General features: G+C 35.6%; 4 protein-coding genes and 3 non-coding genes across 7 annotated transcripts; 6 read left to right on the top strand and 1 right to left on the bottom strand.

Annotated features, from left to right (window-relative positions):
* Window positions 1-515: 515 nt before the first annotated feature.
* Window positions 516-5,823, bottom strand: LOC114726590 (cell division protein FtsY homolog, chloroplastic-like). The gene is made up of 12 exons (XM_028913206.1): window positions 5,501-5,823; window positions 4,943-5,047; window positions 4,755-4,828; window positions 4,593-4,651; window positions 4,258-4,295; window positions 3,559-3,679; window positions 3,331-3,399; window positions 3,154-3,236; window positions 1,871-1,939; window positions 1,295-1,357; window positions 1,012-1,136; window positions 516-886 (listed from the first exon to the last, which is right to left on the bottom strand). The coding sequence occupies exons 1-11, from the start codon at window positions 5,816-5,818 to the stop codon at window positions 1,023-1,025; spliced, it is 1,113 nt and encodes a 370-aa protein (XP_028769039.1). The 5' UTR covers window positions 5,819-5,823; the 3' UTR covers window positions 516-886; window positions 1,012-1,022.
* A 4,154-nt stretch (window positions 5,824-9,977) lies between these two features.
* On the top strand, window positions 9,978-10,487 carry LOC114726613 (BON1-associated protein 2-like). The gene has a single exon (XM_028913250.1). It carries the CDS (start codon window positions 9,978-9,980, stop codon window positions 10,485-10,487), a length of 510 nt encoding a protein of 169 aa, XP_028769083.1.
* Window positions 10,488-12,343: 1,856 nt separating this feature from the next.
* On the top strand, window positions 12,344-12,414 carry TRNAG-GCC (transfer RNA glycine (anticodon GCC)). Its single transcript has one exon. It is a non-coding gene; the product is annotated as a tRNA-Gly (tRNA).
* Window positions 12,415-12,420: 6 nt separating this feature from the next.
* Window positions 12,421-12,508, top strand: LOC114726648 (small nucleolar RNA snoR114). The gene has a single exon (XR_003738520.1). It is a non-coding gene; the product is annotated as a small nucleolar RNA snoR114 (small nucleolar RNA).
* A 6,738-nt stretch (window positions 12,509-19,246) lies between these two features.
* LOC114726626 (BON1-associated protein 2-like) lies at window positions 19,247-20,210 on the top strand. Its single transcript, XM_028913269.1, has one exon. The coding sequence runs from the start codon at window positions 19,401-19,403 to the stop codon at window positions 19,977-19,979; it is 579 nt and encodes a 192-aa protein (XP_028769102.1). The 5' UTR covers window positions 19,247-19,400; the 3' UTR covers window positions 19,980-20,210.
* Window positions 20,211-21,250: 1,040 nt separating this feature from the next.
* On the top strand, window positions 21,251-21,321 carry TRNAG-GCC (transfer RNA glycine (anticodon GCC)). Its single transcript has one exon. It is a non-coding gene; the product is annotated as a tRNA-Gly (tRNA).
* Window positions 21,322-24,880: 3,559 nt separating this feature from the next.
* On the top strand, window positions 24,881-25,834 carry LOC114726632 (BON1-associated protein 2-like). The gene has a single exon (XM_028913284.1). It carries the CDS (start codon window positions 24,927-24,929, stop codon window positions 25,506-25,508), a length of 582 nt encoding a protein of 193 aa, XP_028769117.1. The 5' UTR covers window positions 24,881-24,926; the 3' UTR covers window positions 25,509-25,834.
* Window positions 25,835-26,639: the final 805 nt, after the last annotated feature.

Raw genomic sequence — 26,639 nt, 5'->3', positions numbered from 1 at the left:
AGAGATTATGTAAAAGCAAAATGAATAGATATTATAAACAAATTGAACGGAGGTCTTATATCTAAGACAAACCGAATACTACCTTTGGTCCTCAGTATATGAGCTAATTATCTAATTTGATTAAATTAATAAAACTAGTTAAATTAGTTATTTACCATAAATATGTGTTTTTTTAAAAATATTTTACTAATCAAGTGTATTGGTTAAAACTACTATTATTACAAAGACTATCTTGAGAAAAAAATGGATAAATATGAAAAACAAAGTAAATCAAGAGTTTATATTTAAAACTAAAATAAAAATCAATCAAGCATTTATGTTAAGGACAGGATGTACTATAATTTAACCCTAGTATAATGATTAAATAGGATCATAGCTTAATATATTTTCTTTTAAAGTCAAATAGAATCTCAATTCCAACACCCCCCCCTTTTATTTTGCTCAAAACCGCGAACGATTAGATGTCCACGATTGATCTCATAAAAACTAAGAACTGAAGAGCGTTCTAAATTTCCAGTCCAACCAAAAAAAAAAAAAAAGAAGGATTATAAATTAAAAAAAGTACACTCCAATCAAAGGGAATGTCCCTCTTCATTCCAGGCAAAGAAGCATGAATTTACTGCTTACATTTGCACGGTATCACTCAATATACACAACAAACGGGGATGTTCCTCTTAATTTCGATTCTCTCTTAGTCCCACAGAAAATGTCTGGCAGCCACAGACATGCAAAGCATCTCATACCCCTCAAATGTCAATATACTACTGGCTCTTGGTATATTCCGTCTGCTTGGTCTTCTAAAACGTGGTCTAACCCCGGGGACACTGCATTCTTTCTTCTTCAGTCAACTTGTTCAACCAATAAATCCAGATGACGGTATGCAATCCTGCCAAAAACAAAAGCATGGAGAAGATTATACTATTTTCTGTATTATTAGCATAATGCAATGCATCCACTCAAAAAAAGAAAAAACATAATGTAAAGCACAAATTGGCTACATGATGCACAAACCTATAATTGAACTACATAAATATGGCATTGACAAAGGCCTCTGCATCAAAAGGTTGAAGGTCTTCAACGCCTTCCCCAACACCCACGAATTTCACAGGGATTCCAAGTTCATCTACCACACTGACCTGCCATCAGAAAAAAACCATCATATTCCGCGTCATGTCCGATAATGAGAAAAAATACCAATAACGAATACTTTCATGGGTTATTTCTAGGCAATAAATATTTACTTTGAGCCCCAACCATATAAACTAGAAACATCAGTCAAAATTCAACAAATTACCACACAACCCCCTCTGGCAGAACCATCTAGCTTCGTCAAAATCAAACCAGTGACACCAACAACCTGTATCCATTTCAGAATTAAAAGAAAGAGTCACCGATTACACCAAATAAAATCAGAGGTTTGTCGATCAGGCCTTGATACATGGGCAGGAATAGTTGAAACAATCAAGGAAAAGAGGAGTTAGAAACACTCAGCAATACCATACCCTCAAATAAAGCATATGCAAGTGGCAGAACATTCATTTGGCTGCAGATTGAAGGAAATTAAACACATTCCACAACAAATAGACCTATAAAATCTCATGATTTCCCGGAGGATATTCCAGCTAGAACTCTTGATTCACACTCAAATAATTTACATCATTTTGATCATTGCAGCGAATATTATGGAGGAAGCATCGAAATTATCTTTAATATCCAGATCCTCAACTTCAAAAATAGCATGTCCATTCCGTATACTTAAATTACGCGGATCTTCATATGGTTACAAGAGGGTTTCAAATATGTAAAATAGTCTTTTTAAAACAGAAATATTAAGACAAATACTCAATTTAGAAAGCAGGAGTGGATTTACGTCATTAAACTCTCGTGCTTGCGGCAACATATTCAAACCAGTAGTGCCATCCAAAACTTGAAGAATCTCCTGCAAATATTGTCAAAACTCGATCAAGACAGCTTTAAAAAAAAAAAAAAAAGGTTCTTATACCAAGAAAGTGATTCGGAACATTTGGAAGGGATAACAGGATTTAATGTGAAGACAGCTACAGCTTCAACCCGATCCATGGCATTGATAATGACATGGATACGAAACAGAATGTGATACGAGCACCATGACACGACAAGATATTCTAGTGTTCGAGCACAATTTTAAATGCCATATCATGATTGGCACGAGCGCCAGGTATACATCAAATATTCTAGTTCATACATGATTGGTAAAATATATAAAACGAGTTATAATAAATTATCCTGAACAAATTCCAAATGTAGCAAAGACTACATGATCCCTTCATCTCCCCTAGACCCCAACTATAACGAAGAAAGCTGATTGACTAAACAAGTTCCAAATCATAATCAGGGGATTCACAAGGAAATCTCCTATAGTTTGGCCTGAAGAAACTGGTCTACTAGGATTACAATTCAAACCATTGGATCTAACAACAAATCACATGCCGACCCGTACCAACCAACCCAGTTAGATTATCTAGAACTTGACCACTTTTCATGCTATTGTTCATGCAGTGACCACTACTGTACACAGGTTCTTAATAGCAGCCAAGACTTTTTGGGAGGTCTTGGCTTTAGATTCCTCTAGAGGGTGCAGTAAGGTTTTTCTTTGGGTTTTATATGTTGTCCTTTAGTCCAGTCTTTTCAATTGTCTAATTTATTTATTTTTTTGTGCAACAAATAGGTACTAATTAACCTCTGCAAGGTTCATTTGGGTTTCTCATTAAAAAAGACTATATTTCTCTGTTTGTTTTCTCTCTTAGAGGAATCAATTTCAGCTCAAATGCAATCAAACCCCAGAATTGCGGTCCCTTCCCTTCCTAGGAGACATTCTTAAATGCTTATGAGTTTGCATCTGATAGTTCTCTAATACAGTTCTCGATATTTTCTTCAACGTCACAGATCGAGGGGTTATCTTGGAGCCCTAATACTCAGTTCTAGCCATTCACTGTGAACTACAACTCTGATTTCAGGTTGTTTGTTACTTCTGCATCCCCACATCACACAGTACTGGCAATGGATAAGAACTTTGAGGTATGATCTAATTAGCTGCCTAAAAAACTACCAATTACCAGCAACCAGAGAATTAAGAAGAGCAAAAAGTTGAATGCGTCAGCCACTTGAGCTTACATTGGGTGCACCAGCAACTACTTTACCAACGGCCTTTTTACAAGAAATCAACTCTTCCATTAGGCTGTAGTTGGTGTGAAGACCTGAAAGGACAAAAGTGAACAGCATTACAAATATAAAACCACCAAAGGAGTTCAGTGAAGTACACAGTAGCTAGTATTGAGTTTCTTCACTTACGTCCAGATGTATCACATAATACAATATCATAACCTTGTTCTTTCCCCTTTTTAACAGCCTGTGATAGCACTGCAAGTAATATGATAAGCTTTAAGTTTTATCCATCACATATCATCTGTAGCAATGAACAGTAACAAAGACTAGAAACAAAGTGTAATTCAAATGCAGATGCTACGAAACTTGAATATGAACAGTAGATTTCGAAGACCAATACAAATCCATTTACACCTGATGATGCTTTGGCCTTCTCATTTTCAGCAACAATTATCTCACATGCAGTCCTCTCAGCCCATATTTCCAGTTGGTCACTGGCAGCTGCTCTAAATGTATCACCAGCTGCCATCAATACCTATTAGAATTGCAAACATGAGAGATGTATGATTCTCCCGTGCAGTATTGAAGTGACAGGAGGCAATATACCAGCAAGTATTATACTTCAAACAGAACAACGCCATAATCCTTTTAGTTTACTTCAAAAGAAAGCAACTAAATCAGAGAGTTGATAGCCACACCAAATACAATGAGAGAGAGGGAGGAAAAATGAGGTTGCCTTTTGAAAGAGAAATTTAAATGGCGCGTTTTTATCAAGCATGTAGGATGTTGGGGAAGTGTCAAAAGCATACTGAACCATTCACTAATATTTGAAAATAAGAAGCACTCAACCCAACGAGCTGTTCAATATGCAGATGAAACAGCCACTTTTGAAGCTTCTCTTCTACGACCTCAATCAAACAGGTCACAATAAAGTAGTTACTGGTCCCAAATGAGAGTTTAGACGCAAGCCCTTCATGGAAGAAGGAAATCCAGTGGGTTTAAGCTATCAGAACAGTTGGGGCTTTCAGCAATTGGTTCTCCAAGCTGATCGACAAATTTTAATTCAGAGAATAAAATAATAGCTACAGAGAAACTCAGATAACATATTCCCACCTTAGCCCCTTCATTCTTCAATCTGTAGGCCAACTTACCTGCAAGAGAGATGATCAAATCGGCATGGTTTTGGTTGGTTAAACTGTTAAGATTGTGTTTTTCATTCTCCTTCTATTTGAAGGTTGGGTTCATATAAAAGATTATTAGTTTAAGAATGTAACATGCATATGCAACAATAGCTCTCCAAAAGATTTAAAATCTCCCATCCCCACTAAAGATGAAGAAACATGTACCATTTTCTGTTAGTTCACAATATCTTGGCAGGAAAAAAGTCTCTCAGGTTTTCATTTTGTTATATTGCAAATTATAGGGTCAAGACGTCACGTCCTTCTTACCCAGAGATGTTGTCTTCCCACCACCATTAACACCAACCACCATTATTACCGCTGGTTTCCTGATGACATTAAAAAAAAAATAATTCAATATCAATCACAATCAAAACGCATCCAAAGTGGTTCATAACAATGTCGAACTCAATAGTTAAAGCACATTTCCACCTGAATCCAAGTTGAAGATCAGTTTTACTCCCCTTCCCGGTCAACAAATCCAAAACATTCTTCTTCAATGCTTCCTAAATTCATTTAAATACAGCACAAAACATTTCATATTGCGAGATTAAATTGTTTGGCCTGCAACATGGCATAATGTAGGGGTGTTAAAAATTCCTAAAGTCCAAGGTGCTTACCTTTATCTCATTCCCTGATTTAAGTTTCCCAGACAGTATATCCTCACGCAAGTTATCCACTATTTTGAATGTGATTTTAGGCCCGAAATCAGACACCAAAAGCGCCTGAAAAGAACAATAAGAAATTCCATATTAGAATTTTTCCCAACGATTTATATTTATATATGAATTTATCTTTCACAATTTTCAACCAAAATTCCAAAAATGCTCCACGGATATAGAAATCACGTTGTAGCATTAATTTTTCCTAATCACACTGCTCACAGTTGTCAGAGACACCAGTGCTAAAGGGGCTACTTTTGAATTTAGCTCCCCGGACTTAGGAGTGGTTCAGAAAAGAAGCTACTTGAAGTTAAATGCGATCATTTACAGATAGCACTACGTACTCTAATAATTTTCATTCAAATTTCGTAAGTTTAAAAGCATTTCGCATTCATTATTCAAAGCAAACTTCTAGCTAGCAACCAATACTCATTCTTATGGTCTTCATTACATGGAATCATTTTCAAGGTAAGTAATAAAAGCCCTGAGAATCACTTCAAAACCAAGAATAGAAACCTCCTCGAGTTCGTCGAGGACTCGGTCTGTATCAGCCAGGTTCCAGTAGAGGAGGAGCTCGTCAATGACAGCGAGGTTGTTTCGGGTCTTGGAGAAACCAGAGAAGATCTTGTCTACATCACTCTTCGCCTTCTCCTTTATCAACCGGCCGATTCGCGTGAAAAACCCAGTCTGCCCGGCCGAGCACTTGAACCGAGCAGTATGGGTTCGAGAACTAACTTTTCCGGTTCCAGGGGAGTTGAAGAAGAAAAATTGAGGGGGAGAATGTCTTGAACTGACATAGAAGCGAGAGAGCGAAGCAGGAGAAGTAGCAGCCATTTTTGCTGCTACGAATTTTCTGAAAGAGAGGATAAAGTATTAAAAAAAGATACCGCTTTTAGCGCTTTGTAGCGGGGATGACAAACGACGTCGTTTCCATTTTCCAAGAGCCTAGACGGGCTTTGCTCCCAACGTTTCTCTAGCGTCCGCTCCGTCAGGTGTGTTTCGATAGTATGTCAGTACTCAGTAGGTCATCTTTCTTTGCAGTTTTTATTCAAACTAATGAAGATTATTGTTGATTTGTGTTTTACTTCTTTCTTTGGGGATTGTTTGGGCTAATTTTTGCTCTGCAACATTTGGTAGCTGAGATGAGATGATATTAATTTGAATCGCGTCACATTTCCAAGTCACTGCGTTATTCTTTAGTTATATTAGTGGTTCCCGGTTGCTTCTGCAGGAACACAGGTAGGGAGGTAGGAGAGAGGGGATTGTTTAGTTTTAATGAGGTTTGGGATTAAGGTGCATGTTAAAAGCTGTTCATTGAGCTAACATGGAAGGTTTACCCAATCAAGAGTTGCCTAAAACCCCCTGGCTACACATCAAAATTCAGTTTATACTTTCCCTGTGATTACAATCTTAAAGCTGAGCCACTTCCTACCCAGAACCGCTGGTGGGATGAACCTTGAGGGTAGTTCGACCAAGCTAGGTACTACTGATGAGAAAACACCAAGACCAGGTCCAAGGATGCTCCCCTGAATTGGGGGGGAAAAAATTATTACTTTTCTAATTCAAGTGATTTTTTACATATTTTACCAGAATAAAAAAAATCTTAAATCTCGTTAATTTTATTTTAAAATTTAACAACTTTTTAATTTTAATTTAATTTAATATATCAAGTTCCTAAGAAAATAACAATCCAACAATAATAATAAACATTAGTTCATTCATGTTAAAAATATGATATATGATTATGAGACTCGTAAATAAGAACGAGGGGGAAAATACACTGTCTCTGCAGAGGAGCAGCTTAAGGCTTAAACCTTTTCTTTTTCTTTGGGCCAGAGACTTACACTGATACCTAGTGTTGTTGTCATTAAAGATAGTTCTTCGACTGCTGGGCTAAGGCCCCATGTTTTACGGAGACAAAAAGAGATTTCTTCGACTGACCAAACGCATCGCACTAAATTTATTAACGGGCCCTAAGTGCCTCTATCCATTGATACACTGCGGAATTCGGCCCAGTGAAATATTAGTGGCCACAGCTCGTTAAGTGAACGAGGGGTTAGACTTTCAACACGTGTGATACTGGGTCTTACGTATTATCATCATCACAGATGATTAAGGGAAATTAGGAATAGGCATATTTTAAGGAGCATAATCAAGAGATAATTCAAATTTAGACTATTCAATATTTAGACCAAGTCAGTGAATCAAGAAGTTAATCAGGCTAATGATCGAGTCTTTTGAAATGTTACCTCAAGTCCTGAATATAAAAACTAATTAACTAATTTGAGTTGGTCAGAAAAATAAGTTAAATTAGTTATTTATAATAAATAAGTACTATCTTTCTTAAAATATCATTGTTAATTAAATTTATTGGTTAAAATTATCATTATTAGAAGGACTATCTTGAAAAAAATTAATAAGTAATAAAGATAAAGTAAATTGGGGTCTTATATTTAAGATGAAAATAAAAGTCAAACGTCGATACTATTCTTCTAGTTTCTAAATGCCGTGAGAGGTGGTGGGGGAGGAGCTCTGAATTATACCTTAGCATGAACATTTGGTTTATTCTTAATAGTTGTTCTAATATAGGGTCAAATATAAGAAAAATGGGGGAAGATATAAATGTGAATAGACTAATTCTTTTGCCCGTTATATATAGCTGTAAACAATAGGAATATGAAGGAAAAAGGGGTTGCTCTCAACTTTGTTTTTCTCATTTCCCCTGCCTGGTCAAGCAAATTTCAATACATAGTGGAGGCCTTCCTTTGACTTTTACCAGTCCCCTTCCAAATTAAAAGTGTAGTTTTTGGAAACCAGAGGTTTTTGATTGAGGCACTTTTAAATGATATTATTCGAATAATAATATTCCAGGCAGCGCTAGAGCCAAAACTCCAATTTTTCTTCCCATCTGTGGAGTTTTGTAAAGTAAGTTGACCTGGTTTAAAGCAGATCTTGTATTCCACATGATTTTAAATAATCAAGGTCGGATGCGGACATGAAACATGCCACATATTTTATCTTGACTTTTTTAGATATAATTTAAATGGCTTGGATTTTTTTATTACATCTTAATTTAAATATTATTTGTCATCTTAATTAAATGAACCGAGGTGTGAAGTATTATTCATGTTTTAAAACGCTAACGATTTAAATGAAAAAACCACCAAAAAATAAAATCGAATTTAATTTGGTTATCCGGACGAGATGTAAATGGCATTAGTTAACAACATTCCAAATAATATACACTGAATTGGGACTCGGCTTTACTTATGTTAGGTGCTGAATTTTCCTTTGGAATTTTTGGCAGCCATGAAAATGAACACCAATTCCCAACTCAGGTTTGAAAATTCCTCTCCACGCGAGCACCAAATTGTATTGAAAGAGGAATTTAAGGGATTCTTTGTTTTAAGAGAAAAATTGCATGGCACGCATGTTATGACTGGTTTGTTTTGATATATTATTGCATAATAAATTCAATTATTAAGAAATTTAGAAGGAATATAGGGGAATAATACAATATAATTTGGCAGAAATATTCAGCTTAATGAATAATATGCACACTATTCCTCCGGTCCTTAATATAAACGTATTTAACTAATTTGATTAGATTAAAAAAGTTAGATAAGTTAGTTAATTATAAGAAACATAACATGTTTTTTTAAAACACATAATTATCTTTTTTAATATCCTTCTTTTCTCACTTACTTGATTATAGTGGAGGGAGTATTCATAAGGATAATTTAAGAAAAATTAATAAATATAAGAAATAAGTATTATATTTAGAACCAAAATTAACCTAACAATTAGGTCCTAAGGACCGAAGGAGTATTATTTATTGAGAAAGATGGTATGTGAAATTATTATTTACCCCCGGCATCTATAATGCGTTACATCATGTATCTTTCTGTATGTTACCAAACATGCTTAATTAGGCAGGTGCTTGTTTGGAGTTAAGTAATTAGTCGGTTTATTTTTTGACATTATCCCTAAAAACTAAAGTACTTCTTTAAAATTAAACTAGTTGTGTTTTACAGGTAGACGGTAGCAAAAACTAATCTGGTTTTTCACTTTTGTCATAATAATAAATAAACGATTTGAAGTTGACTGATACACATTTTTCTCTGACCAACAGAGTATAATCACACAATTTCCACTTCATACAATTGCAGGGAAACGAGCAATAATTAAGACTATCTTTTTCTCCTTTTCTTTTAGTTAAAGTGGCAGGATTACCCTTCTCTCTTTTAAATCGCACTTCTAGTAGTCCCCAGAACAAGGGTGTTGACTTGGTTTGACGCGTCCTAATTAATTCCACGAGATTTTGAATAATCTAAATTCAATACAGTACGTGTCTACTAATTGCTCGGTAAAAATATTTGTATAATTTAGTTTAATAACATAGACGGCTCAAATTTAATAATTATTCATTTTATCAAATTTTGATGTCATTATAATATAAAATGCAATTTTTTAAATATATGTAATTTAAAATAAAAAAATTTAAATGGTTGAAAACAATTTGGACCCATCTAAATAAAATTTGCACAGTAATTGCATTCTTAAAAAGCATCCACCGCCAATGACTAAACAACGCACAATTTCCATTCTTAGTAGGTCCTGGGGAATTCGGCAGCTGCGAAAATGAACACCAATTCCCAGCTCAGATTTGAAAATTCCTCTCTCAGGAACGAAATTTCCACGGAACTTCCACCGTCAAGCCCAACGGTCACCGTTTGAATCCCCACTAAAACGTCGCCGTTACGTTCGGCAAACTCCCCTCTCCGTGACACGTCGTTAGTTAGCGGTTCTCCATTTCCCAGGAAGTTTCCCGCACCCTGAACTGCTGAACAGAAACCCCTCTCTCTCTTCTCTCTCCCTTCCCACAACCTTCCCTGCCGAGCACGTATAAAACAAAACCAATTCTCTCCCTCTCCTCCTCGCATCTCCAAAACCTCCACACGTGCAACCTCCTTTCCAGATTCCCAGAGAAACCATGGCCCACAAACTAGAGATCACAGTGTTATCTGCAGAAGACCTCCGAATCAACCGCAAGCTCGTGAAGAAGAACGTCTTCGTCTGCCTTCAGTCTCCGGAGTCGGGCCGGCCGGACGAGACATGGACGACGGGGATGGAATCGGAAGGTGGGAGCCACCCAAAATGGAATGAGAAGGTGGAGATGGAAGTACCAGTACATGCAAGGTTCATAACAGCGGAGGTGAGGGAGAAGGGTACAATGGGGTGTGTTACAAGTATTGGGATGGCGAGAATTCCTGTTTCAGATTTTATGGGAAATTACTTGCCGGAAAGTCGAGTTCATTTTCTGAGCTATAGGTTGTGGGATAGAAAATGCAGCAAAAATGGGGTTATTAACGTTTCAGTTAGGGTTAAATTTTCAGAACAACATTGTCGTACCGTGAAGGGAGTCCCCGTGGGCAATAGTGATTGCTCTGGGGTTGTACGTGGAATTCCAGTGTGGTTGAATAATTACCCAGCAAAGCTTTGAATTTTGAATGTCTTGTTTTTGTCTCGAACCACAAACTGTGAAAAGATAAAAAAAGAAAAGAAACAAGAAGATTAGCAAGCCTTTAATTTCTGTTCTTCATTTAGATTGAATATTTTATATTGAAAAACTATTATGTTCTGTTTATAAGTCATTTCTAGCATATTTCATACATACTAAAAAAACTCCAAACTTTATTAATTCTCGTTTAAAGCTCAATAACTTTTTAATTTTATCCCTATTTAATATACATTATAATTTATGTAGATCAATTCAATATAATAATAAATGAACGGTGAAATTATACACACATACAAAAAACTTCTCTCAATGTATTATAAATAGGACTAAAAAATATTTTCTCTCTCTACCTTATAAATAGAATCAGAAAATCAGAGGAGTATAAGAGAAAACATGTTGATCTGGTAAATTAACGTGTATGGATGATTACCAAACGTACAACATGAGTGAATTATATTAAGTAGGGTGAGACTCCTTTCATATGTTGAACTTAATCATTCTGGCAAAAAAAGAATACATAAATCATCATGGATTTACTGTTCCTTTTTTTTAAGCCAACATACTTCATGGCATTTTGGTGATAGGAATGCATTAATATTTTTTGTCAAAGTATTAACTGCGTCCAACACATCAATTATTATCAGACTCACTCACTCATCGTTTTATAAATAGGACCAGAAGAGTAAAATGATAGCGACTTAATTAATACAGAGGACTCCGTCAAACTGGAAAAATTTGTCCAATCTTTTCGAAAGGAAAAGAAAGTTTTATTGGAAAAAGCAATGCCAATTGTTCGGCCAAAAAGAAAAAAGAAAAAAGAGCAATTAAATATAAATGAAAATTAAAGCAGGTTTAGAGTTAATTATCTTTTTGCGAATTGTCGGCATGAAGAGGCCTAATTGCACATCACTTTTGCAATAAGCCAGTAAGATGGTGATAATGATGGAAGCTAAATAATAAAAAAACACGATATAAAGAAATAAAATGAAAATAATAAAGTTAAAAGGTAACATAAGCAGCAAAGGTCTAAGGACGCTCGAAGAGCCACCACCCGCGCGCCAAGCTCGGGTCAAGATATTTTGGGGCGCAAAGCAAAATTACAGATCAGAGGGCCTAATGCCCCGTGATTTAATTTCTCAATTTTCATGTCACTTTTCTGTTCACTATTCTATTGTGAATATAAATTTTGTTTCAGTTGACGCAGGTGACAGGGCCTTGTTGAGGCCGGCAAGATCTTGTTTTTTAATAATTTAATCGAAATATTAGCCTATATTGAAACATTATTTTTCCCAATTGCATGTGTTGCTCATACAGATTTTTTAACAATAAATATAATAATTACTTCTTCTGAAAAAAGTTGTTGAACATCAAAATGGTTAGAATTCTATTTGAGATAGTATAGATTAAAAAAAAAAAATTGAATAGATAAGGGAGAAAGCGTGAGATATATATATATATACTCCCTCCGTTCCTTATTATAAGAGACATTTGGTGCTTATGGCATGTTCTATATATAAGAGACACTTAAAAGTTGTCTCTACTTTTTTGTGTTGATTTCTATTTACCCATATTTATTGTCTCCAATTTACACACTCTCTCCCTCTCACTTCTCTTTCTTTCAATAATTTAATTGTTCTCTCTCATACTCTCTCCTTATTAATGAGGGTATTTTTGGAAAAAAAATTATATTTTTTACACATTGATTGTTCTTAACTACTTTTAACTGCTTTTTTGATCAACGTAATTCGGTTATTCGTCTCTTATAATAAGGAACGGAGGGAGTATATCTCAACAGCTAAGCCTATTGAAATTTAGGTATCGAACGAGATCTCATAAAAGCACCAGTGGTCTAGTGGTAGAATAGTACCCTGCCACGGTACAGACCCGGGTTCGATTCCCGGCTGGTGCATCCTGGGGGCTGTGATGAGTTCTTGCACATCCTGTGGTTGAAGTTCAATCACGACCATCTGATCTAACGGATGAAATCTCGTGCACCTGAGCTCTCTTTTTCTGCCTTTTCCTCACGCACCGTGTTCCATTTTTTATATTTGGACTTCAACAAACTGGCGAATTATTTTGTCCTACGTGTTTACAAGTAACAGTGTAGCCTGCGCCAAGGAAAATAAAAGGCAACGGTGCACGGGGTATCATTTGGTTCGTTCAAATCAACAGGCGGGCATTTCGTTGGCTTTTCTTCACAGTGAAAACGATGCCGTTTGGTGAGTGCAAGACCTCAGAAATTTCAGGAATTGTTTTGAGCCTGAACGCTAATAACTCCCTTGTTCAGAAATCCTGAGAAGTAGCCAAGAAGTTCATACTTCATAACCCGCGCCCCCCGCATTGAGCGTTTGACGTGGTCAGCGTACGTGTGTTGGTTGGTCAATTTTAAATGAATGAATAGTTTGATGTCATCCTCCCACCTACTATCCAGCCTCTCATCAAGAGCAAGTACGGGTTGCTTCTAAATTGCTAACGTGGTTATCGCGCGCCCCTTAACAACTCCATAACGTACTACTTACATAGTGATTAATTATAAACTGACATCAGTTCTGTGACGCTCCATCTATAACGTGGCACCCTTGCTAACATCAGCTTTGGAGCGTACGTGACACATTCGCATGCATGTCACTATATACAGGAAGTACATATTGATTGATCTGTACTGAAAAACAAAAGGTGCACGAAGGAGCTTAACAGCTATCATGAGCCAGTGAAAATTAAAGTAGCGCAGCCTTAAATTCGTTTGAGGCCGGCCGACTCAACATATATACACGTATGACGGCAAAATGAGCCTAAATAGTCATATAATCATAATATACTTAGTTTTAAGGGACTGTCTATAAAATACGTTTTGACCGTCATGCTGGCTTCGATCTAGTTGGATGTGAATTATTATGTGCATTACGCATAGCATCTGAAAAAATTAATCATATTACTTCAATTTTATCCAACTGCATATATTGTTACAGATTATATATATAACAAGTTTCTAATTACAATGGATCAGCTCTTACATACTTTTCTGGTTCTAAACACGAGACCTATTTTGTAGGGCAATAGACACACGCTGTATCTGATCATTTTCCTAGCTACTTCCTATATTTCATGCAAATTAATTAAGCCTTTGAAGATGGCAATAGTTGCTAGTATTTTGACAATTTTCAGTTATCCCATGTTAAAACTTGACATAAGTTAGGTAGCGCAACGAGTACTATATATGACGTGGAACCAGCACAACACAATCAACTTTAACATCTTCATCCATTATTGTATAGGTTGACCCGTAGAAGTCTGTCTTGTGCTCTTTGTAGGGTTGGATAAGAAAATTAAATGCTACAACAGCAGTTTAGTACAGAATTTCTGGGAAGATGCATGCATGTATAACGTACGATAGTAGAAGCTGAAATTAACCGACGCGGAGCCTCTCCATTTCTTTTTCATCTATATTTCCTTTCCCTTCCCTGATCCTGACCCCTCATTTAATCTGCGGCTGAGAAAACGCAAAAGCACATGCCATTTAATACCTTCACATCACACGCTCTAAAAACTCTCTCTATCTCTCTTCCGTTTTCTTCCACGCCCTCACTCTAGTCTCTCTTTTTTTTTTGGCTTTTCTTACCTTTTTTCCTTCTCTTATTCTCTCTCTAGCTTTATAAAGGAAAATTCTTGCTAAAAGAGACAGAAAAATGCAAAAAAAAAGTTATATATTTTATTTAGGAAAAAATCAGGATAATAAAAAGATTAAACAAAAGCGATAAAACTTTTTAAAAAATTGCACGCCATTCAATTAAGATAGTAAAAAAAATTTAGTTAAAAGAAGGCAGTATAAAATTGTTGTTTTGTTTCTTAAGTTTAGAATAATGATAATTTTTTTGAATAAAAATTTGATTTGAAGGGAGGAATAACAGCTGGCCATAATTTTTTATGGCTTTGGCGTTTTATTCAGAAAAAAAGAGAGTGGGTTAATGCAATATTTTCAGAAAGTGATAAATTATATGTTCTCCCACACTTTAAAAAAAATTATATTGTTCTTATAAGACCTCACGGACAGAACCTTAGGAAAAAAAAAACATTGTGAATCTGAAGGGGAACAAGTGACGTGAAGGTATTAAAATGTCATATACATTTACATTTTTTCGGCCACAGATCACATGAAGGGTCAGGATTAGAGAAGTGGAAGAAAATCGATGAAAAAGAAATGGGGAGGGCCTGTGCCGAAAATTAACAGCTTCCGTAAGAGTCATGATGCCGGCAGTCGGCAGTCGGCAGTCGGCAGCCTGCTTCCTTCTCCACGTGCCTTCCATGTTCTGCGTTCTCTAGGAATTAATTTATTATCGCCTCTTATCATTTTTTTCAAAGAGCAGCTACTAATTAATTATCTTAAAACCTGTTTATAATAACTTATACGCTACTTTTTAATCATAATGCATGACATACGAGATAAATATGTTATATGAGTTTTGCTTCAACTTACATAAAACATAAAACGTGTTTATAACCGTGATTCAAAACTAGATTAAACCTGGGATCATGTATTTTTCATCATTCTATGCCGGTAAGCTATCAGCTAGGCATTACCCTTCTTCCTCTGTTAACTTGTTGTGTTTCTAGGACAGAATATTTTCATATATAATACTCCCTCCGTTCCTTATTATAAGAGACAAATAACTAAATTACGTTGATAAAAAAAACAGTTAAAATTAGTTGAGGACAATTAATGTGTAAAAAGTATAATGTTTTTTCCAACAATACCCCTATTAATAAGGAGAGAGAACAATTAAATTATTAAAAGAAAGAGAAGTGGGAAGGAAAGAGAGTATGAGTAGGAGACAAAATAAATAGGGGTAAAATAGAAAATCAATATAAAAAACTAGAGACAACTTTTAAGCGTCTCTTATATATAGGAACATGCCATAAGCATCAAATGTCTCTTATAATAAGGAACGGAGGGAGTATACAGTAGCATATAAATAATAATTTGAAATGTGTTTAAAGACTGTATTTATCATTTTAAGAAGGATGGGGCTTGTGTGGAGTAAGCTCGCAGGATTACTTCCCTCCGAGAAGGGGCGGGTCCCATTCAAAAATAAATTAATAACTATGAATTAAAGTGTTGGATTTAGGAGCAACTGAGGAGTAGGTGGGGAGAACGGGGAAGGCAAATGGTCTCTATCTGTGTTCCTATCATCCAACTCAAAAGCTACTGTTTTCTCGTCACCGCCTGCCTGATTTTCGCCTATATCATCGCATGGCACCCTTACACGTTTGAAATCTGATTATGCATTCTTTGTAATTATTTTTTTTTGTTTTTTCAACTTACTATGCCTGCTTTTCTTAAAAAAGATAAATGACATAAAATTTACTAGATTTTACTAGAGTATACCGCTTCTGATTCTCAATATAAAAATTGTATAAGTAATTTGTGGAGATTAAAAAAACTAGTTAAATTAGTTATTTTTAACAAATACGTGCTAATTAAGTAAGTTATTTGTAGCAAATATGTACTGACTTTTTTAAATTACCTTTATTCAATCATTTATATTGATGCTACACTTGAATGAAAATACTTTACAATTAATAAGAATATTTGTGAGAACACATTATAGAATTTCATTGTAAACATATTTTTCTATGAACTGTACGTAAGGAGACTATTTGATGAGGTTTACCTCTTCCAAGATGTTCAAGGGAAGGCATAGATGCCTCCCGAAGCCGGCAGTTACTTCTTTAAATAATACCCAAGAACCTCAATCAGTCATTCACGCCAATCTGAATTGGTGGAATTTAATTAACTATATTTTGAAAATTCATACCAATCCAATTCTGAACGAGGACACTAAATCATGCACACATATTTTTATTGACGTTCCTTGTATTATATAAACTTATTTATTTGTCGAACGATTTTGTTTATAGTTTGAAAACGAATAAGAGAAACAAAAGAGTTCGTGCCTTTTTTTATTTATTTTTTAGTTTGAGAGTTTTATAAAAAAGATTTGTGTAATTTTAGGGAAAACTAAATTCACTGTACTTGTTTTTAATATAAGAATTAACATAATTTCAACCAAACCCAATAAACCTCTCGGCTACTCGTAGAAGCAGAAGCGGAAAGAAACCAATTTCAGTACTCATCACTTTGATGAGTATGTTAAACTCATGAGATCTAGATTGCTATAACTTATTAGGATAGTTCATATTTAAAATCTTTAATTAATTATTTTTAAATAAAAAATTTACTTTTTGAAAGAATAATAGTTAAGAGATTATCCATATATTAGGTTATATACATATTAAAATAATTATTTTGAATAAATAAAAAAATCAAATATAAACTATTTAAATGAGATATAAATAATTTAAATCTGATAAGTTTAAAACGCTCATCAAAATGATAAGCTAAAACTCATTTCAGAAGTAATAGAAACAGTAGTAGTAATAGTAATAATAATAATAATAATACATCAATCCCCATTTGCAAGTTGCAATGGAGTTAATGAAAAAAATCATTGAAATTAAGAAAAATATGAATATGGTGAAAATTAGAAAAAGGAAAAAGCGGAGGTGGATGGATATGCATTGACGAAACAAGCAAACGAACATGCTCAAATGACGGCTGGTCTGACTTTAATCCCGTGTCCACCTCAATAAAGCCTGTGGATGTCGGTTTAATAATAGTAATATCCACTTGTCATTTTGTCAATCTCCAACTGATCCCAGAACAATGTGGGCAATGAGTTTAAATATTTTTCCTTTAATTTCTCCGCCGTCATCATCATCCCCCCATTCCCACCGCAACACAACGTATAATCCCATTGAAATGTTTACTTGGCTTGCTAGCTGTTACAACGTTTGCGCCGTTTGAATCGTGAAACTTGCCAAACCTGCTGTTTTTCATGCTCGTGAGTTGAAACTTTTTACTCCGCAAAGGGAATCCTACTCTGATTTTCACTCCTAACATGTTCCTCATAATCAATAAATATATTAAATTGGCAAAAATTTTAAATTTTCTTTTACTTTTATTTTTACAAATCAAATGATTCTTACATTCTGTTTATTCGCCCTCGTTTCGTATGAGAATTAAAATGACGGTATCAATAAAATGGTGGTAAAAGAAAAAGTAGCAGTGATGAAGAGTCTTACGTCATAGAGGTGGGAATTAATTGGGGAGGAAGTCCAAAAGTGAAAAGACGGGGGCAACCCACGAGCCTGAAAACAACAGGTTTGGCAAGTTTCACGATTCCAACGGCGCAATTACTTTAAAAAAGACAAATGATTTCATTATAAATATATTTATTTTCCATGAGCTGTATGTAACGAGACTCTTTCGAGTTTTACCACTTCTAAGATATTAAAGGGAAAGGATAGATCCCTTCCAAAGCCGATAATTTCTTCTTTTAATACTATCTCCGGTTTTTAATATAGATGTTAATGGTTTTTAATTTGATTTTAAATATAAAACTTTAATTCACTTTATTCTTCATATTTATTTTTTTCAAGATAATCTTTATAGGAGTTGTACATGTTAAATTGACAAGACTTTTAAATTTTACTCTTATTTTAAGAAATTTTATTTTCATATTCACAAATGATTTTCATAATTTTTTTTATTCGACCTCATATTCATATGAGAATTAAAAATGACAGTGTCAATAGAATAGTAGTCAAAGAAACAGTGGCAGTGGTGAGAGTACTTGTGTGATAAAGATAGGAGTTAATCGGGGACGGGGAGTCCGAAAGTGGAGAAGATGGGGGCAACTCACGAGCACGGAAACAGCAGGTTTGGCAAGTTTCACGATTCAAACGGCGCAAACGTTTATCTCAAAACGATGGGAAACCACCCCCCCCCCCAAAAAAAAAAAACAACTCCAATACAGCTTCAGTGCAGATAAAACACAACATTTTAACTATACAAAATACTAGTAATTAATTTTATGAATCAAAAAAGTAATTACAACAGCGTAAGTCTTTTCGGTTAATTTGGCTGAATACAATTAAAATCTTATAAGTAGTTAATTAGGTACAGTACTAATCTCTGTTAAGAACATACTCGTATTTAAAAAGCTCTATACAAAATTCTTTACTTATTTAACATCACAACGACCTTTTAATTATTAATATATTTTTTTATTTATGCGAAGTGATTAAATCTGAGGGTTACATTATGAAAAAAGGAAATATATTATATTAATGTATTGTTAAGATGGTTGAGTCCAAAAAAAAATGTATTGTTAAGATGGATTAAAATGCTCTATCCTCGAAACTTGAGCTACGAACAAGTACCTACCGGGACAAGTCGTAGGAAAGAGCAATTGAGGATGCCGGGTAAAACGCGATCAGTTGTTTTAAGTTGACCAACAGGTGGAACGGTTGGCGCGTGAGACGGTGCCCTTAAAAGATCCCGCCCACGGGGATCATGAGAAGCGACACCGCGGCGCGGTCCCCAAAATCGAATGCCCTCGAACATCACTGGGGACCAGGGATAGGAACGGGGACACCGCCTCTCACCACCTTCCTCGCAAAATGCAAAACGCGCCGATATTCTCCGCCGCGGATCCGCGGCCGCAAAGTCAGGCGTCGGCACGCGCCTTCCCCGTAATCTTTGGACCTTGTCAACCCCCTTATCACCAAAAACAAAAACCCAGGGGAGTGGACCCACATCAAGGACCGAGTCTCACGTGATCAACTCATCAACATCATCCAATTGCTCATCTCTCCTTCTCGGCTCTTTATAAATGCCTACCCCTTCTCTGCATCTTTCTCATACGATTCCCTTTTTCAAATTTCTCCGCCTCGTCACCACAAAATCTAAATCATCAACTCCATCAGGCCCAGCTACTTGAATCACAGCATTTTAACTCCCAAGTTAACTCCAGCACCTCCTTGTTTCCGCTTATAATGACGGGCTCTGCAGGATCACGAACTCTGGAGGTTAAGGTTCTATCGGCCGAGGGCCTCACCATCGACCGAAAGCCCGTCACGAAGAACGTCTTCGTCGAAGTCCGGGCGGAGACCCTCACCTGCTTCAAGACATCGCCGGGTGCGGCGGACGGTGTCAGGGGAAATCCATCGTGGAACGAGACGTTGATGGTCGAAATGCCTCCCCACGCGAGGTCCGTCACGTTTGACGTGAAATGCAAGACGTCCATGGGAACCAAGAGTGTCGGAATAGCCAGGATTGCTCTGTCGGATTTTCTCGGCGGGATTGTGCCGGACTCTTGCTTGCAGTTCTTGAGCTATCGATTGAGGGACTGGGAAGGCCGGAGGAATGGGATCATTAATTTCTCGGTAAGAGTGAAATCGGCGACGTCTCCAAAGTATGAGCCTTCGGTTCCGGTGCCGGCGAGGGGAACGGCGTTGCCGGACAAAAGATCTTGCGGGTTTCAAATGAGAGTGCCGTTAGGCGATCAGTACAATCCGCGGGGGGTCGTCACCGGGATTCCCGTTGGGTGGACCAGTTATACCAACAATCCTTGAGAAATTGTAAATTATTGTATAAACGACAGAATATTAGAATTTAGAAATTTAACGGGAAAAAAAGGAAGGAAGAAGAAGGTGTAAAAGTCGCCATTTTTTCAGTTTTATGGTTGGAGGGTAGTTGCTTGTTGATTGTTTCCCTGAGTAAGTTAGGTAATTTATGTTCCCGAAATTCGAAAATCCTCAGTCTTGGTTGTTCACGGAAAAAAAAAGTTTATAGCTATTATACCAGAGGATCAACTGAAATTCATAGAGAGAATCAAATTCTTTAAAATAACACTAGAAAACCCAATTTTTTCTATCAAACTCAAATCATATTCTGAGATTTAGATAAGTTCAATCAGGACAATAAATCGAATCCCTGGGATTCATGAAATTTTAAATGATCTTTTCCTGTGAATGCGCGGACACACTAACTAGATTTTTGCGGCTTGATTCTCTAATACTCCTCCGGTCCTAATTATAAGACCCAATTGACTTATTTGAGGAGATTAAGGAAGTAAGTTAAGTTGGTTATTTATAATAAATAAGTGTTGTCATTCCTAAAATATCCTTGTTAATTAAGTGTATTGGCTAAAACTATCATTATTAGAAGGATTATCTTAGAAAAAAATACATAAATATAAGAGAGAAAATGGACTGGGTCTTATAATTAGGACCAAATAAAAAGTCAAATTGGATCTTATAATAAGAACCGGAGGAGTATTAAATTTTAATTTCCTCTTCTTTTTTCATCTTCTTCCTTCCTTTTTTCTAAGTATTAGAGTAATATTTTAATGGTTGAGATTTAAATCTTTTGAAAATTATTATTAAAATATTAAATTATAGAAATAAATAAATAATAAATGATAAACTCTATTAAAATTTAATTCTAATAGTTTGCAAATGCACTAAATATTTTTAAATTTTTTGACTGGTCGTTTATAAAAATTAAAATTTTAACTGTTGAAATATGTTAATTCAATATTTAAAAAAAGAAAGAGAATAGAAAAAAAATAGAAAGGGAAGAGAAGAGGTTCTAAGCTGAGATTTCTAAGCACATAATAACAGTGAGCAGAGGGAGCGGAAATTCCTTCATCATATTAGGATCCATTTAAGAAGATCTTGTTTTCTCTTGGGAAAAAAGAAAAAATTGGTCAGCATACGAGGATCCTTTTTTCGCATTCAATTGTTGTTGTTAATATTTATGCCCTAAAAGCAAAGTGCTGTCGTTAATACTTTAAAATCGGTAAAAGATAATAACCGTAATTAGGAAAAAACACGCATCAACAGCACCAGTGGTCTAGTGGTAGAATAGTACCCTGCCACGGTACAGACCCGGGTTCGATTCCCGGCTGGTGCAGTTTGAGAGGGCCATGACTGTGAGGAGGGTGTTGCACATCTTGTGGTTGAGGTTCAATCACGTCTCTCTGATCCAACGGATGGTAGCTCGTGCACCTGAGCTCTCTTTTTGGCCCTGATGGTTGATTTTTATTTTAATTATTCCCAATCCATGTTTAATTAAAACATTTTTTGCTCATCGAAAATAAGAATTCCAGATCATCACTCATATGATTGGATAAACAGAATCTAAAATATAAAATCTTCTAATTTTAGCAAAAATATATGATTGCGAATCTAAAATGTAAAATCTATTTTTTTTAAATTATAGCGAAAATAAAAATGTAAGATCATCACACTTACGATTGGATAAACAGAATCTAAAATCAAGGTTTGCTTTCTGCGCGTCCAAGGATCATGCATGAAGAGAATTCTGGAGATCACTGTTTTATCTGCTGAGAATCTTTCTCAGCAAGGAAAGCCGGTGCGAAAGGAGACGCGCGTGGCGGTGAGGATTGACTCCACCGGCCGTCGTTGCACGACGAGGATGGCGAGCAAAGGTAGTTGCCCTTCATGGAACCAGAAGTTGCTAATGGACATGGCTGTGAGTTCTTTCAACGCAGCAAACTCAGTTACGTTGGAGGTACAGTCCAAGACGTTCATGGGAACTGTACAGAGCATTGGGGAGGCAAGAGTGGGAGTGTCGGAGTTTCTGGAAGATGACCTGCAATTCCTCAGTTACAGGTTGCGAGATAGGAAGGGAAGAGAGAATGGGATCAATTTCTGCATTAGGGTAATTAGGATGCCGCCGAAAGAAATCTATATGATATCCGATCCGACCACGGTGCCGGCCGCGGCTGATGGGAATGACAAGCATAAGGGTAATCAGTTCGGCTTACGGGATGAGATTTGTTCTGTCGCCCTGGGATGGCATTTTTAAGTAATTTTTGTGGTTAATTTTGCCTTGTAAATTTTTATTTAAAGACACACATATCATGCACAGGCAATTATTATAGTGCAAGTTCTTCATAATATCCCACTACGTGCGAGTCATTAGCTTTAGAAGTGCACGCAGTAACAAATTTTCCAGGTGCAAGCGTATAAGCTCTTTCATTCAAATATGTGCGTGATTAATTACCAGTTTCCGGTGACATTTTTATCTCAAAGATCTTGGGCGGATTCTAACAACAATTTGGATTTCTGTTTATTAGCACCAATCAAAGTATAGTAAACAAAGAATATGGCTGATCGAAGAAAATTTATCGCAAGCTACTCTGTAATGGATATTAATTAGTTCGGCCACAGGTAAAAAATTTTTATGACGGATATATTTGTAATGGAATAACCCTTTTCTGTTGCAAAATCTTTAATGATGGTGATCCTTTTATAGAGATGAGGAAACTATACTACTATTTCTGGTTCTAATTATAAGACATTGTTTATAATCTACAAACGAGATTTTATAAATAAGATCGGAGGTAATAGTATTTAACTATTTGAGGATAATCCCTTAGACATAAACATGATTTGAAAAATCGATGTTGTTATAGACTCTTACTAAAAGTCGTGAGTTTGCCATGTATATATACGAACCACATAGAATTAATCGATCCCGTGTTGCCCCAGGTTTCTTTTTTTGTTTCCGTAACTAGTCCTAAATGTAGAACAACTTCGTAGACTTTAAATAACGCCTTGCATTGTCTCACGATCAGCTTCTTTTCATCTCTTCTCCCATATATGATGACAAAAATTTAAATATTATCTCCATATGATTAGAGGATCTGGCCTCCAAGTCACTTAACTATTGAGGATATATATATATATATATATATATATATCATCCAATTTAATTTGATTATATGTTGGTATATCGATTCCCCCGTTTGATTATAGATAAGGGTTAAGTCAACTGGAATTGAATCAGTAACCGACACACTACACGGGCGAGCATCACTGAACCAGCAAGTTACTGGCAACTTTTTTTTTTCCCCTCCAAATTTTAAATACTACTGAAACCTCTATATGTTTATCCGATTTAGGTGAGCCGTTTAGAATTAATTAACAAAGTATGTTGATATTTCTGAATTATTCCCTCATCAGAATATTTTAACTTGCATATACAAATGTGGGCGAAACCTTCAAGTTTTAGTGTTGACGTGATGTAGGTCAATAAAAAAAGCTTTCTTCCCTTGCAGATTAAGTTTTGCCATATCATGCATTCACTTGACCGGGCAATTAAAGTAATTTCATATCCAAGCCCAAGTCGTTAAACTATATCAAGCATCCAAACGAACAGGTGTGTTAATCAAGCATTAATTGTAAGTTTAATATATATATATATATATATGTTTGAATTTAAATTCATGAGATTAAAGACCAGTTATGAAGTCAAGAGAAGAATTTCCCTCGGACGTTAATGAGAAGTAATTCCAACAAACTCTGGAGTTTTTCCTTGCAAATTTCTGATGAATATTCTCCATGTATAGAGCCGTAGTCTTCCCTCATTAATTAGTCATTCACAATAAGGTTCCCACACGTAACAATGTCTTGAACAATGAGCTCACTGAGTTAACCAAACCATATTTTGTGGCAATATATATATATATATATATATATCATGTATGGTGCCCAAAAATCACGCATAAATTTCAAAACATTTAATTTCTTTGTTCCCCCCAACGTAAGTAATATATAATATTTTCCTCTTATTTTCCAAAAAGCGTATACAAAACTCAATATCAAATTTCATAATACGTTGATTTGAATAGTAAATCTCGGGGAAAGTTACCAAGCATCAAGCGGATAAATTAAATGATATATCTGGAGTTACGTATTATGCAATGAATAATATTATGTCAATGATTATTAAATCAGGGGAACTAAAATAGACCCTTTAAAAAAACGAAAAATATTGCATCTGCTCATCGAAAAAAAGAAAAATATTGCATCTAACCTTTTTCAATAACTTCAGCTAAATATATACCACTCGCGTGCCTTAATTAGGTTATTTTTTCCGGGGTGTAAGTAACTATTTATTTTTTAAAAGGAGTGTGAGTGATAGTATTAGTAATTTAATACGGAGAAATTGCATATAATCAATCTTGATAAAAAAATTAATTCATTTCATTAACCCCCGAGATATACAGCATGTAAACAAAACCCAAAAAATATAAATGTGAACTGGAATCAGATATACAGCTAATCGTGTAGACCAGGTTCGAAAATTCTCCGAGACTCCTTCCTATACACGCCATGTGTGTGTGTGTGTGTGTCATTAAGAAATAAGAAATTAAATTTCCCAGAAAATGTATAGTAATAACTAATAACAACCCCTCAGAAACCCCAAGATCCGTACAGGAACATAACCCTAAAAAAAGAAAAGCCAAGTCAATGAATGTCACCTTCTGCTAAATAATTATTTTCTCAGAAAGACTTGTAAACCAAACTGCGCATAGTCTTCTCCTCAATTTCCAACACGTTTGCTTCATCTTCTTCGTCCCTTCTCTCACGTCCGTCCATCCAAATCCCATTATATATATCCACCCCCGTATGCACTCACTTGCATTCACATATCAACCAAAATCTTTCTTGTATCTTAAATTCCCCTTGCACCCTCTTTAACCAACCATGGAGGCAATCAAGAGACGTACCCTAGAGGTCACGGTCATATCTGGTGAGAACCTTTGCATCGATCGGACTCCGGCGACGGAGAATGTGTACGTGGTGGTTCGGGCAGAGTCGCTGAAGTGTTGGAGCACCAAAACGGCGAAGCAAGAAGTGGGGAGCCTAAGCACTTCATGGAACGAGAAGTTGATAATGGAGGTGCCACTGCATGCACAGTCCATTACGTTCGAAGTTCAGTGCAAGACGCCGAGAGGTATGGATCGATCTATTGGGTTGGCAAGAATAGCGATTGGGGATGTGATACCAAAGGAAGAGAAACGTTCGGAGATGCTGAGTTACAGGCTGAGGAATTGGGAAGGAAGGAGGAGTGGAGTCATCAATTTCTCAGTCCAAGTAGTGAACAAGGAACAAGAAATTACTAAGAAAGAAAAAGACTCGATTGTGGTGAATTCTGGAGATTTCAAGCCTGAGATAAGTGGAGCTCATCGTCATGATCAAGACATGAATGCCAATAATAATAATAATAATCGTGGATATGTGATGGGGATTCCTGTTTGGTGGAACCACTTTGGCATTCGTGTTTGAAGAATCATGATCCAATTTATGTTCTTTAATTATATTGATGCTCGATTGGAACCTTGCGTGGAGCTATCGGCGAAGCGGATGCCAGAGAAGCCATATGGCCGTCGTACTAATGAACTTGGCTGCTTACTCTGAGTGCTGTAAGAGTTTCTAGTGCAGTGTCGTTTCGATTTACTACCACAGTGTCGTGTGCGTGTGTATAACAAAGCAATACTATCCAAGCTACCTTTGCTATTTTTTATTGTGTCGAGACTATGCTTGAACAAATCTTATGAAATTTTATGATGAATTAGGCATCAGTCAGTTTCGGACTTTCATTGCGGCAGTAAGTACTATACTGTTCAATTGTTAGAGTGAGATATGTGTAGTCTAAATATAGTTTTAGTGCTCCAAACTTAAAATTCTAACCGGTGACTTTTGCATTGATCTAGTCAACTTGTAGTTTTTGGTTTCATTAATTTCCAGTATGATTCTCCACCTGATATTTAATATAAGAGCTAGTTGATCAGTTTGAATACATTAAAGAAGTTTGTTAAATTAATTATTTTATAGCGAATATATATTATCTTTTTTAAAATATCCTTACTAATCATGCATATTAGCTAAAACTATCATTAGATTGAACTTTTAGCATGTGTAACTAGAACCAAATTGAATATCAAAGTGGCTCTTATATTAAAGGCCAGAGGTTATATATAAACGTTGTCATTTTATGAAGATATTGTCTGGTTAATTTATTTCCCTTTAAATGTTTTGTTTTGGCATATAATATTAAATTCTATTATTGTAATTTCTTCAAAGATGAATATTGTGATATTTTGTTTATTTGAGTTGATTTCTTGGAAGTTAGCATTATTATTGCTTGATTTCAATGAGTATATATCTGCATCCTCTGGCATTAAATTCTTTTCATAAAATCGTATATTCTGTGGTCTTATAATTTTCCTAATATCTAAATATTAGGGGTTGAGACGTTCAAATATCAGGGCCCCAAATATTATAGTGCACCTTGGATACTAATCAATAGAGGGACATGATTTCATTTCAAAATAAGACTTTGATATATTTTGTGGTCTTGTTTAATATTTTTTCATATTATTTTCGTTAATTTCATATTCTTTTTTCCGCCATGAC

Source organism: Neltuma alba, unplaced genomic scaffold, assembly GCF_004799145.2.
Source record: "Neltuma alba isolate B1F8T4 unplaced genomic scaffold, ASM479914v2 tig00012396_pilon, whole genome shotgun sequence".
NCBI classification, from domain to species: Eukaryota; Viridiplantae; Streptophyta; class Magnoliopsida; order Fabales; family Fabaceae; genus Neltuma; species Neltuma alba.
This window is presented reverse-complemented; position numbering and strand designations above follow the sequence as displayed.

Excerpts from the sequence above, each read along its gene's own strand:
- LOC114726590 (XM_028913206.1), bottom strand. The coding sequence starts at position 5,818 with ATGGCTGCTACTTCTCCTGCTTCGCTCTCTCGCTTCTATGTCAGTTCA. Across the intron at positions 3,237-3,330 it reads ATTATGTGATACATCTGGAC|GTCTTCACACCAACTACAGC; the intron begins GTAAGTGAAGAA and ends TTGTCCTTTCAG. Across the intron at positions 1,940-3,153 it reads TAGTTGCTGGTGCACCCAAT|GAGATTCTTCAAGTTTTGGA; the intron begins GTAAGCTCAAGT and ends CAATATTTGCAG.
- LOC114726613 (XM_028913250.1), top strand. The coding sequence starts at position 9,978 with ATGGCCCACAAACTAGAGATCACAGTGTTATCTGCAGAAGACCTCCGA.
- LOC114726626 (XM_028913269.1), top strand. The coding sequence starts at position 19,401 with ATGACGGGCTCTGCAGGATCACGAACTCTGGAGGTTAAGGTTCTATCG.
- LOC114726632 (XM_028913284.1), top strand. The coding sequence starts at position 24,927 with ATGGAGGCAATCAAGAGACGTACCCTAGAGGTCACGGTCATATCTGGT.